The 17,410-nt window shown below is 42.6% G+C and overlaps 1 protein-coding gene across 4 annotated transcripts in view; it reads left to right on the top strand.

Annotated features, from left to right (window-relative positions):
• Window positions 1–17,410, top strand: part of BLOC1S6 (biogenesis of lysosomal organelles complex 1 subunit 6) — a 51,272-nt gene that overhangs the window by 11,079 nt on the left and 22,783 nt on the right. The window contains exons 3-7 of one of the 4 annotated variants that reach the window (XR_004625664.1): window positions 1,304–1,391; window positions 3,833–3,919; window positions 4,332–4,447; window positions 14,489–16,326; window positions 16,408–17,002. Coding sequence is in view for 3 of the 4 variants with exons in the window: in XM_034661027.1 (XP_034516918.1) it covers window positions 1,304–1,391; window positions 3,833–3,919; window positions 4,332–4,447; window positions 4,953–5,151 (490 nt within the window). In the remaining variant the exon portion in view is untranslated. Of the gene's footprint in view, window positions 1–1,303; window positions 1,392–3,832; window positions 3,920–4,331; window positions 4,448–4,952; window positions 7,119–14,488; window positions 17,003–17,410 lie in introns of those variants that run through there. The other 3 variants (XM_034661028.1, XM_034661027.1, XM_034661029.1) reach the window with 3 other exon arrangements.

Below are 17,410 nucleotides of genomic sequence, written 5' to 3'. Positions count from 1 at the left end.
TCAGTGATGATTTCTGTAAGTTATATTAGTAATTTGTGTTTTCTCTTTTTTTTCCTTGTGAGTCAGGCCAGAGGTTTATCAATTTTATTGATCTTTTGAAGAACAACTTTTGGCTTCATTGATTTGTCTTTACTGTTTTCTAGTTGCAACAGTCTGTCATTGCCATCCTGCTTATGTCGGGTCATTGACTTGCTGGGTTCTCTTCTTCTTTGTTGTATATTTCACTTTCTGTGGTCTCTACTCAGAGCTGAACGGACAAACTTGTGACCTGGGGGGTATGCCGAACTCCTTGCCAGGTGGTGGAGATGTTGTAACTGCTCTTCATTCTCTTCATTGGTATTTCTTTTTTTCATCGTTCTCTGTTTAGCATAGTTTTGCAAGTAAATCATGTCATATTTTGCTTTGCCTGTAGTAGTCTTTAAAATATTTAATTCAGTGGCTCCTCAGTGTTCCTTATTCCTGTGATCCTAGCACTGGTTGATCTGGAGAGGAGTATCAGGGAAGTTGGCTTCTGTTCTTCAATAGAAGGTTTTGAATCCGAATTTTAATGAGGACCCTTAGAGGTTACCTGGTCTGACCTTCTCACTTTATAAATAAAGAAATTTAGGCCCAGAGAAATAAACTTAAGTTTTCAAGATCACACAGCTGGTTATTGGTGGGGAATCTTGTGTTTCCCAGTCCTGTTTTCTCATCTTAATTACTTCTTTTGATTTAGTGTCCCTTGATACTGCATTTTCCCCAACTCTAATCTAAAAAGTCATTGCTCCCCATTTCCTTTATGATAATTTTGCAGCTTTACTAGACATAAAATCAAGTGTTTTGGGCAAGATAGTATAAAAAAACTTTTTTTGGGGATAATACAGAGAGTTGCTAGAAATAACAAATAATAAAATGATTTTAAATGATTTGATGATTTCAGTTATTACAGTTAGATTCAGTTATTGAAATTATTAGTCATTTAGGCAAGAATAAAAGATACAGTTACCAGAATGTAACTTTGGATTATTATTATTATTATTAATGTTATTACTATATTGTTTAAAGTAGGTTCCACACCCGGTGTGGAGCCCAGTGCAGGGCTTAAACTCATGACCCTGAGATTAAAACCTGAGCTGAGATCGAGAGTCAGATGCTTAACCAACTGAGCCACACAGGCACCCCTGGAATATTTTATGAAAAAGATTTTGTTAAACCAAATAAGCCTCAGAGAGGCAATACATTTCAACTTAATTTTTACCTTTGAAATGTGATTCCAACACTTACAATATGTACACTTTATTTTGGCTATGTGCTTTTGTTTCAGACAGAACCAAGTTGTATTACTAGATACACTGGAACAAGAGATTTCAAAATTTAAAGAATGTCATTCTATGCTGGATATTAATGCTTTGGTAAGTATGATTTAGTTGACACAGCGTAATGAGAACTTGGCTTAGGAATAGCTAGGTTTATCCTGTGCAGCTTTGTGCTTACGTGTACTTAGGATCTTTTCCTCTAATTTTTTTTTTTTTTTAAAGATTTTATTTATTTATTCGACAGAGATAGAGACAGCCAGAGAGAGAGGGAACACAAGCAGGGGTAGTGGGAGAGGAAGAAGCAGACTCATAGCTGAAGAGCCTGATGTGGGGCTCGATCCCAGAACGCCGGGATCACGCCCTGAGCCGAAGGCAGACGCTTAACCGCTGTGCCACCCAGGCGCCCCTTCCTCTAATTTTTAATGTTTAGAATTTGTCTTTTAACAGGAAACCTTGATTTACTTTACTACAACTTCCATTGTCTTGAATTGTTATCTTTCAAATGTTGAACTTGTAATAGAAAATGGAACTTATTTATGGAAGTCTGGAAGAGATTTGCTCATTATAATTAGAGACTTCAAAAAGAACTAAAAGTAAGGAACTTTTGGGGTACTGTGTTTTCGCTTAAGGAAAGTGCATCTCTCCTAATCAATTACATGACTTTTTAAAGGTCAGCATTTTATTTAATTTTATGGCCTCTTCATAATGCCATAGCATATTAACGCTGAAATTGATCCTTTGGGGGTCCTTTATAGATCCTTTATGTCTTTCAGTATATGTGGCAGTAGTGAATTTCATCAGAAGCTTTATACCTTTTTTTTTTTTTTTAAAGATTTTATTTATTTATTCGACAGAGATAGAGACAGCCAGCGAGAGAGGGAACACAAGCAGGGGGAGTGGGAGAGGAAGAAGCAGGCTCATAGCAGAGGAGCCTGATGTGGGGCTCGATCCCACAACGCCAGGATCACGCCCTGAGCCAAAGGCAGACGCTTAACCGCTGTGCCACCCAGGCGTCCCAGAAGCTTTATACCTTTTTGATGAGAGGAACTGATACTCTATTTTAAGAAACAGGGAATTAACAAAAATAAGGAACTTGTGGCTACCTTTCTTTTCACCTCAACAGTAAGCAGTAGCTTGGTTTGCATGATTTTGTGGACTTTCATATGAATGTCAAAAAATGGACTTTTTGTTGAACAAATGTGTCTCATTAATGTTTTCTCTTTATAATGATCAAAAACAGACTTCTGTAGCATTAGGCAGAGGCTTGGGGTAGTAAATACGAAGTCTTCCACTTAATGGTTTTCTGACTTATGAAGGAGGTGGACAAGGCTATGCTGACCTCCTTTTGTCTTCCCCACTGAATTCATATTGCAGCAGAACAAACATTTGCTGAGTGAATGAATGATAAATGAATGAACCAAGCAGATGTAATAGTGTTGCTTCAGTCTGCAGGGGTCTTCCTCTTTTTTCTTCTCTCAGCCAAAGAATGGTTTGATTATCATTCAGGAACTGAAAACTGTTAAGGCCCAGAGAGAGAGGGTGGGGGAGGGGGGAGAGCGTCTGTAAGCTCTAGAGCTCAACAGACTTTAAGACCTCACTTGTAGATACACGTAGGTTGCTAATTTCTTTACTGACATTTCTCTCATTCTTGTTACTTGGTCTTCTCTTTCTGTTAACTTTGGCTTCTGAGAATGAGGTGCTTTTTTCCTTTGCCTCCATCTTTGGCTAAGATCGAATGTCTATACATACCATGACTTGGGAAGAAAAGTGTCCTTACAGAGGTGGTTCTGCTTGGTCTCTCTTGAGAAGCCCAAGGAACATGCCCAGATTTGTCCACAGCCCTTTCAGGATTCTCTGGCCATAGCTTGGTTTTTCCTGATGGACAGACACTTCACTGAAATTGCCCTGCGTACCCTGGTGCAGGCTCTCCCTTGTAAAGACAGTAGCGTGTTCTCCTGTTTTCTTACATGAAATTGATAGCATTACTGGATAGTCTTAATAAAATTATAGGATTATAGTGCATGTTTTTATTTTTTTTTTATTTTTATTTTTAAAGATTTTATTTATTTATTCGACAGAAACAGCCAGCGAGAGAGGGAACACAAGCAGGGGGAGTGGGAGAGGAAGAAGCAGGCTCATAGTGGAGGAGCCTGATGTGGGGCTCGATCCCATAACGCCGGGATCATGCCCTGAGCCGAAGGCAGACGCTTAACCGCTGTGCCACCCAGGCGCCCCATAGTGCATGTTTTTAAAGCAAAATGTTACCTGTACACGATATAAAAATCTATGTTTAGTAATTCTTTTTTCTCAATTTGAACTGAATCAAGTGTTTTCAAATGCCTATTAATGGTTTAAATGAAATTTGAATATTGGCATTAAAATGTGGAGATAATTAAGGCTTTAAAAGATGTGACCAGTTGAGGCAGAATGAACTGTAATTTACAACTCATCCATTTTACTATTTCAGTCTGTTCCCCTCCCTTTTTTTAATTTCAACCTATTTTAACTTCACTTTTCATTTACTGTTCCATGTTTAGTTCACTGAAGCTAAACACTATCATGCCAAGTTGGTGAATATAAGAAAAGAGATGTTGATGCTTCATGAAAAGACATCGAAGTTAAAAGTGAGTCGAAAATTCTTTCACATTCTTTACAGAAGTGGAGGTTTAATTGTCGTTTTTTTTCAGTATTCATTTTCTGACTTCTTAGATATCCATATTCAATAACACACTGAATTCATGGTTCACTGTTTTCTCTTAAAATACATACTACTCTGGGCTTTTCTACCAATAGCTGGGCTAAGGAGCTCGTGTTTTCATTGTCTCTGCTGTTCTCATTCAATAAGAGTTGGGAGTAAGAAATTAAACATTTTTTTATATTAAGGGGGACCTTAAATTACCCAGAGCAAATTTAAAAGTTAAATATGAAATTTATTAATGCATGTGGCTTACCTCAAGTCAGAGCACTGCTACTTTGAAATGAAGTCACAATTGATAAGCCTTGATTGTTCTCTTGGTTTTCAATTTTTTGACACAGAAAAGAGCACTTAAACTACAGCAGAAGAGGCAGAAAGAAGAGCTGGAAAGGGAGCAGCAACGTGAGAAGGAATTTGAGAGAGAAAAGCAGTTAACTGCCAGACCAGCTAAGAGGACGTGAGAAGCCCAGTGTGTGTGGGTGTGTGTGTGTGTGTGTGTGTGTGTGTTCACCCTTCCCTGCCTGTGTGGCCGGCATCCAGGGTGGCCTCCGTGTAGGCTGGAGTGAAGGTTGTGCCTTACGCCACTGTCTCACGTTTTGCAGTCCTTTCCCAGGTCTGCTATCTCCGTATCTTCATTTCCACATTCAAGAAGCTTTCCCCCTCAGGTCGGAGACATAATGTCACTCGGTTTGAGTATTTATATGTAATTTTCCAACCTCTGTTCTGCATAATTTTCAAATTCATTATTTTGTCCTTGAATGATTTATAAACTGGAAAATGGTCTATACTCTAAGTGATTAAAAACTAGGATGAGTTTTGTAGCATCTTGGTAAGCAAGATGGATTTAAAAGATTCAGTTTCTTATTTATGGGATGACTTGCCTTTCTGGCAACACAGTGCTGGTTTTTGGTAATTGCCTTTTCATTGCTTGGTTAAGAAGTAATGCTAACTGTTGAATCAAGGTATGCCATCGGAAAAGAGGTGGTACAAGCCTTTGTGAAGAACACGATGGAAACGTGTACACAGGAAGTAGCATCCTGGACATGGGACAGGTGGGCAAGATTCCAGATAGATCCTGCTGAGCATCTCCTCTGCTTCCTGATGTTGCTCTTTCGTTCTCGTGTATTCTCTGTGCTGAAAGTAGATGATCCCTACTCCTAACGTTTGGCAGGGGTGATAGAGCTGTCACATGCTCAAGTATGCTTCAATATTTATAATACTTAGAGTTGTCACACACTGAGATCCAGTTGCCAAATTGATAAAAGTCCTCCAAATGGAAGGTCTGATTGCTAGCTCTGTCTATCCTCCGATTTTGTGTGTGGCCTTACATGTGGTTACTTCCTGTGCTTTTAAAAAAATTCGTAAACTAGAATGATATCTATACCAACTACCCATTTTATAGATAATGATAAGAATGGTGGAAAATTAGCAAATAGCTTCTTCACAAAAGAGGCAGCATGATACCTTTAGTGTTTTTTGATTGTTCCCCTCAGTATTTTCAGTAGGAACTTATGCAAGGGAATTATTACATGAAGTTTCATTTTTTAAGATTGAGAGTATATTATTCATTGTTTTAGTATTATTTAATATCCAACTGGTCTTCAATCTCTATTACATAGAGACTGCACAGAACCTATAAAGTTATGTGCTTAGAATTGCGTATCTTTTGTAGTCTGCATTACATTTTTGGTAAGCTGGAATCACTACCTCTGATCTCATATCAGGCTAATTAACCATGGAGGGGGCATTAGATTTAAACTGACTGCTAAAAACTGGTCTGTTTAAAGGTTTAGACAGTTTATTGGAAAGTCGGTCCCTTTAATGAATGCATTATGATCTCACAGTTTACTTGACTTTACCTGATATTTTAAAAATATAAATATATTTTACCTTAAAAGGCTACATTTGCCCTCAAACACTAGCTAAAACTTGCCCAGGGGAGGATTCAGTAGCACTTGCAGGACAATGTCACCTAAATTGCTGAATGTACTCATTTGTAAAGGCTGTGCATTGTTTTTCAGAGTGGTTTATTGGCCAGCTGCAGTGATGATTTAAAATGCTGGTTCCTGGACACCACTCTCAATCTAACTGAAGCAAATCTATTTATTTGTTTGTTTTGTCTGTTTTTGTTTTTGTTTTTTTTTCCCCCAAGTGATTCCTGATGTACCTTAAAAGTTGAGACCTACTAGTCTAGTGGTCTAGGTCAGAGGTTCACACTAGGCTGCATGCCGTTATCACCTGGGAACTTAAAACAGAACAAAACAAAACAGACATTCTGGAAGATTCTTACTCATTAGTTCTGAGGAAGGGCCCATGCAAATTTTAAGAGCTCCCTCTATAATTGTAATACAGGGTACTACTGATCTAGACTGTCTAGGGATTTATATTTATAAGGAATGAAATAATTTAAAAGCTACCCAGTAACTCTTGGGATTAATCTTATGAAATAAATTCTGAACTGCTGCTGTTGATCTAAAGTCAGATTTAAGACTGAAATAGATAGCAGGCAGGAAATGGATTTAGAATTCTGGTTAATTAGATGAACTTCTGTGATCTGTGTTAAAATAAATCATGTTTATTGAGTGAGTGGCAAGGCACATACACTTTTAGAATTGTATTTAAGTTGTGAAGATTTTTTAAAGCGTCAAGAATATATATTAGCAACCACTATTTTTAGGTCAGTTGTAAATCAGAAGTACGTTACTTTGGTAATTACAATCTAAAACTTTAGCTGAATTTCAGCAGTATAGAAACATATCTTACTGACCAAACCTAAGTGGAACCCTTATATTCGTCTTGAAATATTTTTGCACAATATGATGAATTGGTACTTGGTTTGAAAATAATTACCTTTGGTTTTTAGTGGAAGAAAATTTTGCCTTTGTTTTGAATTATATCACGTATGTGTTGAACTAAAATGATGAAAGTTAATTTTGTATTTACTTTGCAGTAGGTATTATGTAAATATGCAGACATTGAATGTGATATGGATTGTGTCTGCAGTGAGTTTTTGTGTGGATACAGTTCATAAATATGCCAATTACACACCCTTGTAGATTGTCTGATTTTGAGCTTGTGCAATGTGGACTACTTTTTACACATTTAATAAAAAAAAAAAGGTCTCTGAATTATCCCAGGTCATTTATCAAGCTCTGTTTGTACATAGCACTGTATACTTCCCTTTATGTATATTATTTCAAACATTTCATTCCTTTGCTTTCCTCTCCTATCATCTACCTCTTAATGTTCTCCATAGATTGTATCACAAAATGACTGGTCTACTCATGAAATTCTTTTTAGAAAGATGATAGAGGGACGCCTAGGGCTCAGTCGGTTAACTGTCTGCCTTCAGCTCGGGTCATGATCCCAGAGTCCTGGGATGGAGCCTTACGTCGGATTCTCTGCTCAGCAGTGAGCCTGCTTCTCCGTCTCCTTCTGCTGCTCCTCCTGCTTGTGTGCTCGCTCTCTCTGTCAAATGGTTAAATAAAATCTATATTTTAAAAAAAGATGATAGAAAGTCTTGTGGAAAGATTCTGGTTGAAATCACCCAACTTCATGAGGCTATCTACTATTCGAGAATAGACATAATAACTACAACTTTTATTTATTTATTTATCTATTTATTTGTTGTTATTATTTTTTAATAACTACAACTTGTAGTGATTTGTTAGAAAGTGCTTCATATAAGGATCCCTGCATGAATCACCTGTAAATAATGGAAATTTCCAGCTAATAGAATATTTTAGGTCAGGTTTTTAATTTTTTTAACCTGGGATTCCATGGACTTCTGTGGATTGCCTTTGGAGGGGACATGAACTCTCATAAATCTCTCCTAGAATTTTGTATATATGTGCTTCCCAAGATTGGGTCTATAGATTTCATTAGATTCTTTTATATACATATAAAATTTCCTTCAAAACAATGATTTTTAATCATTAAACCTCCAAGCCTCACTGTATATATTTTAAAAAATTACTTAGTTTCTAGGTTTTCCTTTTGCATAGATTTTTTTTTTTTTTTTTAATAAAGTAAACTCAACACCACACTTGGGGCTCAAACTCGTTCACGACCTGGAGATCAAGAGTTGCATGCTCAGGGCATCTGGCTGGCTCAGTTGGTTAAGTGTCTGACTTCAACTCAGTTCATGATCTCAGGATCCTGGGATCAAGCTCTGTGTTGGGCTCTGTGCTCAGTGGGGAGTCTCCTTGTCCCTCTCCCCCTCCCCCTGCTCACGCTTTTTCTCTCTCTCTCAAATAAATAAATAAATAAATAAATAAAATCTTTAAAAAAAAAAAAGTTGCATGCTATACCCACTGAGCCGGTCAGGCACCCAGATAGTTCCTATATTGTGTATTTGTTCAAAGACTGTGTTTATACAGATTAACCAGATATTTAAGATTTGTTCTCTTGCATGTTCATACTGTTTTAGCTCTGTTTGCACGTATGGGGCCAGAGGCCATCCAGTCTTCAGATTAGCATTTGGGTGAGACTAGGTTTGTTTGGTTCAAAGCCCTTAAGAGGGTAAAGAGAGTAGTCAAGGGAGACAATCCTAATAACTAGTTTAATAAGCACTTAGAGCAAAAATTTCAAAGAAACACAGTGTGAAGGAAGGGCAGTCAAAGAGAAGACAGGTAAAATTTGGGGCAGTGTGGGAATGATAATCAAGAAAGAGAGAAGGGAAGGGCAAGACTGAAGTGGAAGGGAAAAGTAATGATCTTTGGCAGACCTGTGTAGCCTGAAAAGAGGGGAAGCTGGTAGGCACGTACAGAATAATAAAGTAATAAAACCCACCTATTTAGGATAAGGTCGCCCCCTGCTGTCACTTCATCGTAAATTGGAGAGAAGGTTGTAGCTCGTAGTTCTTTCTGGTTTAGATCATAAGTGTATTCCTAATATGCTTCAGGAGGCCTGCAGTGCTCCAGTCTGGAAAAGGATGGGGCTTAAAATCTCTGAGCATGCATGGGTCCTGCTCACTCCTATTCTAGGCTTGACTTTTATTAGAACTTTGAAAAGACAGTCAAAAAGTATATTGAACACTGTGCAAGGGCATATGGGAATCCTAAGCAACAAAAATGTGTATAGAGACCTGAACATTCTGGCCTCTGCTGTGATCATCAGACTACAGTGTGTGGGCATTAGGAATATAGTGGTTGGGCTTGTGGCCTCTGAGGTCAGATTGCTGTGGTTTCTACTCCTGATTTGTTTTTGGGCCTTGGACTTACTTGATCCCTGTGTACCTCAGTTTTCTAAACTGTAAGGTTGGGTAAATGTCTCTGGCTTTGTAAGTGATAAGGTTTTATGATATCCACATAAAAACAAAATAGAGCTTGGGAAGTGGTGGATATTAGAGGATCCTGAAGTCACACAGGGGCCGTGGTGCTTATTTTCCCCCTTTTTACATGTTGATTTTGGCTCTCTGGGTTTCTGCTGCCTGGGGTCCTTCATCCTGTTATGTCTGCCTATTGAGACACCTGTTCATTCTTTGCAGCTCAAATGTCATCTATGGTTTTCCAAACCACTTCTTAAAGAATTTCTTTTTTCTTGTGTTTTATGGTACTCGATAATACATTTGCCTTTGCATTTACAGTATTAATTATGTGCTCACATGTCTCTCAAGATCAAGGATGCTTCGTTGCCATCTTTTTATTTCATGGTGCAGTTATTGCCTGGTCTGTCGTTGGTGTCTTGTCTTAGCGTTCTCCAGAGAAACAGAACTAATAGTGTGTGTGTGTGTGTGTGTGTGTGTGTATGTGTGTGTTTAGAGAGAGAGAGAGGAGAAAGATTTATTTTAAGGAATTGGCTCCCATGATTGTGGGGGCTGGTAATTCCAAAATCTGCAGGGCAGGCTGGCAGGTCAGAGACCCAGGGAAGAGCTGATGTTGCAGCTTGTGTGCGAAGGCAGTCTGGAGGGAATTCCCTCTTCCTTAGGGAACCTTAGTCTTTTTGTCTAGAGGCTTTTTCTCTTGAGGCTTTCACCTGATTAAGGTCCACCACATTATGGAGGGCATTCTTTAAGTCTAAAAAAATACCTTCGCAGCAACATCTTGACTGACATTTGACCAAATATCTAGATACTAGGGTACAGCCAAGTTGCCACAGAAAATTAACCTCAGTTAAGAGCTTGAATTGAATCTAGTAGGAGAGAGAGATACAGATATTGAAAATAGCTATAATAAAAAACTGGATTACATAAGTGTCAAATAAGGAATATGACAGTAAAAAGATTAAATTCTGCAATGCAAACATGGCTTAGGAGCCTATAATCCTCGGGTAATCCAAGTTGCTGCCTCCATTAATTCATTTAGACTAAAAACATGATAGCCAGATCTTGGAAATCAAATGAGCGCAGATATCATGAATGTGCTGTTCAGATTTATACATTCTCTGTCAACCACGGGCTGTTCCTGTCCCTTAAAAACAGCTTCAAGGAAGGAGGTGGGCTCACCAGACACAGACATTCTTAGAGTTGTAACCCGATAGAACTCAGATGGGGTAATACTGCCATCGTGTGGTTCTCTTCGCTCCCCTCGTTCTGCGGCTTCTAGTGTCTCTGTCTGATTTGGCCTGAGTGTTTTCAACTGTAGTTTTAAGTATGTCATGATTTTCTGTATGGTCTGAACTTTTGTTTAAACAGTGAGGTGTTTGAAAGTAATCTGTGTGAAACGTCTGATAAAGTTTACTACTACACTTTCATAACTTTTTGAGTCTGATTTTTTTAAAATATTATTTTAAAAATTATTATTATTTTAACTCCAGTCTACCTCTCGACATAGGTCTCAAACTCATGACCCCAAGATCAAGAGCCATATGCTGTACCAACTGAGCCAGCTAGGGACCTTGAATCTTAGTTTGATATTGGGCTTGAGGGCTTTTTTTTTTTTTTTTTCCTCTCCTTCTTTTCCAATCATGTAATCACCCGCACTCAGCCTCCTGTTCTAAGAAAAACATTCCAGGCCAAAGATCTCACTGTGGGCAAGTTCTGTGTTTTTATTCCCCTGAACCTCCACATTGGGCCTCAGCTGGTCTGGGGTGGCCACCTGATCCAAAGGCAGCCAACCCATAGTCCAGTTACTGAAAATTAGCCTGGCAGGAACAACTCTGCCTAAACGAGAACTACAGAGAATCTCACTGGCTTCGTTAATTACTGTCCTGGGAATATGTATTAGAATGCTCCCTCAGAATCAGCCCCTTAGTCATTGAAGGAGAAATAAGAAGGCACGGAAGCAGACAGAGAATAGCTGAGTGTTAAGTGAGGAATAGGGAACCATGAGCTTCCACTTCTAAAAGGGGCCAAGGTCATCAGACCCCTCAAAATGCCATGGATCCTAAGCAGTTTTCCTGTAGAAGGCTCTTAGGTTGCTGTGGGATTTGAGTGCTCAGCTTACTATTTTCCACAGACATTTTACAGTACCCCCTCCCATCTCCTACCTTTCCCATTTCTGAAGTAACCTGAACAAATCTATTTCTTGCAACTAGAAGCACCTAACATCGTCATCATCTTTCAGGTGGCTGTAGCATGTTATGTTTTTCAAAGTTGTTTTTTTTAAATTTTATTTATTCACTTATTTGAGAGAGACAGAGAGGAGCAAAGGGAGAAAGAGAGGGAGAAGCAGACTCCCCACTGAGCATGGACNTGGGCCCCCCCCCCCCCCGACGATGCAGGGCTTGATCTTGCAACCCTGAGATCATGACCCGAGCCAATATCCAGGGTTGGATGCTTAACCGACCGAGTCCCCCAGGCGCCCCTCAGAGTGTTTTAATATGCACGATCTAATTTAATAATGAGGATGCTACTTAGGAGCGTATGATCTCCATGCCTGCTTATCCAGGAATTCAAGGAAGAAGACAATGACCAGCATGCAGGCGGAAGGCCTGCTGTCAGCCACACATCTGTTCTCATTGCTTATTGGTTTTTTCTATTGCTTTGTTCCGTTTCTTAGAGTATTTTCATCTATGGCTGGATTTCTAATCCCAGTATACTTGCAGCTTATTCTCAGGCCTAACATTCAGAGGCCCAGTTCTGTAGGGCATCTGTCATATGCCAGGTGCTGCTTGACACTTGTTACCTGTAACAGTGCGGCGGGAGGTCATCCCCAGAACATCGGATTCTTACTGCCGTTTTACAGATGAGGAAGAATGGTGGAGCTGGATTTGGTTCAGGGAAAAACCCGAAGCTACTGCATTGCAGGGCAATTTTCTTGGGCTGGAGACCCTAGAAACAGATTAAATAATAGAAGGTAAGGGCGTCTGGGAAGCTCAGTCAGTTAAGCGTCTGCCTTCAGCTCAGATCACGATCCCTGAGTCATGGGATCGAGTCCTGCATCGGGCTCCCTGGTCAGTGGGGAGCCTGCTTCTCCTTCTCCCTCTGCCCCAATCGCCTGCTCGTCTTCTCTCGCTCTGTCTCAAATAAATAAAATCTTTAAAAAAATAAATAATAGAACTTAAGAGCTTTACCTTAACTCTTTTGATAAAACTATACCAATGATAGGGAGTTACGTGGATATACCATTTCATCTAATTCCCTTAATCCGTTCTGATAATGTTGGAAGAGCAGAAGTGGAGGAGGCCTGAGTTTCTCCATTAGGAGAGAGGCAAGTGGAAAGACTGCACAGAATCTTCGATTTTCCTGCGAGGCTGTTTAAATTCTAGACCAGCGGCGAAGCTCCACACCTCTCTGATAGAAACAAGCAACAGAGAGACTGGAACTGGGTGAGACGTGGCTCAGGAGCCTTGCCTTGAGATGGTCGTGATGCTGGAGTAGACAGAAGCCAAGCCAAGCCACTAGGAGAAACGAACAACTCCGGAATGGCCAGGGCATTCCCAGTATGGCTGTTCTGAGACATTTTACAGTACCCCCTGGTGTACCCCCCAGTACACCACCACCACCCCAGGAAAGCTACCTTTGATGTTGCCGTGCTGAGCCTGCATTTCTGGATCTTCAGCCTGCCTCTCAGCCCTGTCTCTTCTGTACTGTAATAGCTCTGGGGGAAGAGCACAGTCAGAGCTGGAGGCCAGGTTTTCTCACTAGAGGACCCTAAGTAATTGAGTTTCCCTTGGGAGTAAGCATGCAGACCTGAGGTGCACCTGACACTTTTCCAGCATAACTGACCGAGCATTAAGACACCTCACGTTCTGTGGCTGTCAAGGAGCATTGGCTTCTGGACTGTTGTTTTCACTTCATAGTGGCACCAGCCTCTCTGTTCAGTGCAGTGGCCGCATCCAGGCAAATGAATTCGTCTTGGATGAGGTGTTCCTGGCTGTTGACTGCCTCGTGGTCTGGGCCGCAGACAAACCTTGAGGTCCACAACGTACCCTCTGAGAATAGGGGAGCAGAGAAGAGACTGCTTCTGAATGAGGGCAGATGCCCCTTTCCCGTCTGGGTTAAAAGTGTAATGGTAAGGGGAGGAGGTGAGGCACACGAGTCACTTCCATCTCTGCAGTCCCTCCTGGAGTCCTCTTACTCACTGACCCACCCTCCACTCCCCGAGAGAGGCGACAGACTGAGCAGCAGCTTGGGCCACCTTACGAGTCAGACCTGATATTAAGGATGCAGACTGGCATTTAAAGCAGGCTGTGTCCCCTCCGCCCTGTTCCCGTCGTGGCCATGAGACTATGCCTCACACACCTCTACCTTCGGGGACCGACCTAGGGCACCAGCTGCCGTGCTCGGAGGCCTCTCTGCATTTGCACGGAGGCAGGCTTCCCACAGCCTGCTCCTAGCCAGTGGTCTGCTCCTGGGAGAGATGGGCCTTCCCCTGATGGTCAGCTTTGGCTAAAGGACTCCCCATTGGCATCACTGAAGCTCTGCTCAGCAGTTTAGGATGCTTCCCCCCTAAACTTACTTCCTTTTCTTCTTCGTCCCAGCAGACAGTAGTACAAGAAGGAATAAAGAGGTCAGTTGATGGAAGTGGGCATGTGGGAAGGGTATTTTACGTAAGGCCAGAAGACCCACAGAGAATATGTCCCGTGAGAATGCACAGGACACACTGCCAAGAGGGGCACCAATGTCACTAAGAAGTTTTGCAGGCCATGGATGGTGGAAATTCTGAGATGTGATTATAAACTAAGCATGTTAGCATATGTGAAGACTGATTGAGGCCAGGAGTGGCACCTAACTGTTGGAAGTCCCAAGGCCAGAATTACCTCACTCACCAGAAGGCCAGGTTGGGGGGCAGTCAGTGGGCTTTGCCCGCAGGGCGTTGTAGTGATGGTTAATGGAGGGTGGTGTCGGTTTGCATCTGGGGGCAAAATAGGCAGTCAGCAAGCATGCTGCTTAGCATCTATGACAGGAGTCAGCAAAGTTTTTTGGTAAAGGACTAGATAGTAAATATTTTAGGTTTTGTAGGCCACTTCAGGTGTTGTAGTACAAAAGCAGCCGTAGACGCTATGTCAACAAATGCGTGTAGCTGTGTATCAAAAACACTTTACACAAACTGGTAGTTGGTTTGATTTGGTCCATGGGCTATTGTTTACGGATCCCTTATGTATTAAAAAAAAGGAAGAAGAAGAAAAAGCAGAATTGGAAGAGCAAGAAGCTGAGGGCAGTCACTTCACTTCAAGTCATGATCTCTGCCAGTTCCCTGACTGAGTCCATTTTGAGATCTGGATCCCACTGACAAGAGGCGGCTGGAGGAAGGGCCCTGCAACACTCTGGCACGTATAGACTGCAGTAATCCCCCCGGTCCTTCCTCAAAGGACCCCATGGCCACTTACTTGGGTGACTGTACACTAGGACTGTTGGACAGAAGGTTCTGAGTTGACACTGTTCCAGAGAGACCCAAAGGAGCATCATGGCCTCCTTGGAACGGGGGCCTATGAGGACAAGGTGAAAAAGGAGGTCGTGCATAAAGTCCAGTTTACGACGGGTCTGCTGGAGCCACAGCTCTGTACAGTGGCCATACTGCATCTTTTCCTGCCACTGACCCATCGAGCACCATGGGGGGGGGGCAGCCGGCAGGGCTGACGGCACTGGCTTGAACCTTTTGCAACACCCTTTCCTGCTTCAGCTCTGCTTGAAGCTGGCAGCCTTCTGTGTCACCCAGTGGGCCAGAAAATATCCCCAGGGTGGGATGTGTTGCCTTTAGAACACAAAGAGGTCTGCAAGGTGCTTCCTTCTTTGTGACAGGATGGTACGATGCAGCAGTTTGTCTGTTATTTTGGATGGGGATATCCTGGAATACCCCCTGATGCTAGAACTCTAAAAAAGTCACAGAAATGGCCTATTCCTGACTCTTCATAGAGTTTTCTCCCATCCTCTGAAGTGCATGCATTTTATCGAGGCCTGCAGCACCCAGCCCCTCTGCTCCTCCTGTCTAGTCACTGGATGTCATCAATAAAATGGGTCATGGATATCCGAGAGCCCCAGCTCTCTCAGACCGTATTACAGCAGGAGGTGGGAGAGTTAACCCTGAAGCAAACTGTCAATTGAATGTCTGTTTTCCCTGCCCACAGTCTCAGCCAACACTTTGCTCTGGAGGCATAAGCGTCTCATCCACAGGTATGGAATCCCATTTAGCAGAGTGTCCAACCAGGGGATGTCCTTCAAGTGGAGGAGAGGTAGGAGTGGATCACAACCATGAGATCCTCAGGTTCCGTCTTGTACCGCACCACGCAGAGGTAGCTGGTCTGGCAGACCGCTGGAATGGCCTTCTGCACTCACCCAGGCGCTCCGGCTCTGAGAGAGCACCCTGAAACGGTGGAGCCTGTCCTCCAGGACATGGTGTGTGTATTTATTAAATCCGAGCCCTCTATACGGTGCTGTGTTCTCAGTAAGATGGATACAGGGCTCTGAAAACCAAGGGCTGGAAGCAGGAATGGCCTAACTTACCATCATTCTTAATGACCCCCAGGGAATTTGTGCTTCCTTTCCTTGCAACCCTGGGCTCTGCATGGTTGAGGGGCCTGGTCCCCAAAGGGAACGCCCTCGCCAGAGGCACAGCGAAGGCCCCATTGAATGAGAAGTTATGGCTGCCGACAAGGCACTTTGGAGTTTTGTGTCAGGGACGGCAGGCAAGAGGGGAGTTGCCACACTAGCGGGAGTAACTGAAGCTTATCACCAGGAGTGGGGTGGGGGGCTGCTTTTACACTGTGGGGGCCAGGAGGAGTATGTGTGGGACTCCGGTGATTCATGTGGGCACCTCCGCTACTCCCCGTCCCATTGTAACTGTGACTAGAACACATGCAGCCACCCAGCCTGAGAAGGGAGGCAATGACTATCAAGTGTTCAAACCCTGCAGGAATAAAGCTTGGGTCACACCACTGGGTACGTCCCAAGACCTGCCAAGGTGAGAGCAGAGGCTGAAAGGAGTTTAGAATGGATGTTGGAGAAGGGAGAAGGTGAGTATTCACTGTGGCCTTGGGATCAACTGTGATGATCTTGGGGGACTGTCATTCCTCCAGTAAATTCCCTCTTCTCAGTTGCTCCTCAGGAGGGAGGCCAGGAGGCTCACGGAGGAGCTGCTTTCTGCACCTCTGTGCAGAAGGAGATCTGTGTGCACAGGAGGTGGGCTGTGGGGGCCGGGAGTCCACGCCTCACAGCTCTCCCAACAATAGGAACACAACCGAGCAAAGGCCTCAGCTGCTTCACTCTGAATTCCACCGCCCCATTTTTGCCAGAGTGTGCTTCCTATGGGCTGCTCCTAGCCAATGCCTGAGCTCAGCAGGGAGACTAAGGCAAGCCCAGGGCCCCTTGTTCAAATTTTATTAAGAATTTCAAGATGGCGACAGCAGAGCATTAAACCAGGTGTGGGCCCTGTGCGACTACAGGTTGCAATCTCATTAAGCTGGCTCTGCCTGGGAGATCATAGGTCTCCCCTAATAGCTGACTTTGGCCTGATGGGTTTGCTGAACCTTCTGTAGACTACACAGCCGTCTAGAAAGCTTCCATTCAACCGTTCTTCCCTCTCTTTTTTTAGGGTCAGACTTGCATCGTACTCTGATGGTTATCTCAACTTTCTCCATTTCCCTCCTTTTCTCTCCCAAGAGTTTCCCAATAAAATCCTTGCATGTTGAATTCTGTATTGGCATCTGCTTCTCACAATGCCTAGACTAACACAGCCCCTTAGTCCTGCTATCCTATCACATGTGTATGTAACAAACCGTTCAACATGCCTTTGAGGGTTTTCTTCCCAACAATAAGGACAGTTTAGGCCCTCTGTCTCCTGGGTCCCAGCTGGATGATACCGCTTATCCACAAAATGACCTGCTTTCAAATGCGCAATACAGGTTCTATAGAGGGTAAGCCTTTTTATTCCATTTTCATCATGACTTCTCTCCTGTTTGACAAGGCTGTATTTTGGGCACGAGGTGGTAGTAGAGGTTAAAACTCCTGGGGGAGAAAGAGACACCGGATAGAAAAGTGAGAAATCAGTGTCAGGAGAGAGAATGCACATAAGAAAGGACAAAAGTAGAGCATAGTCGA

This window comes from Ailuropoda melanoleuca, chromosome 5 (assembly GCF_002007445.2).
Source record: "Ailuropoda melanoleuca isolate Jingjing chromosome 5, ASM200744v2, whole genome shotgun sequence".
Classification (NCBI taxonomy): Eukaryota; Metazoa; Chordata; class Mammalia; order Carnivora; family Ursidae; genus Ailuropoda; species Ailuropoda melanoleuca.
Note: the sequence above shows the minus strand (reverse complement) of the source record. Positions and strands in the feature narration are given on the sequence as shown.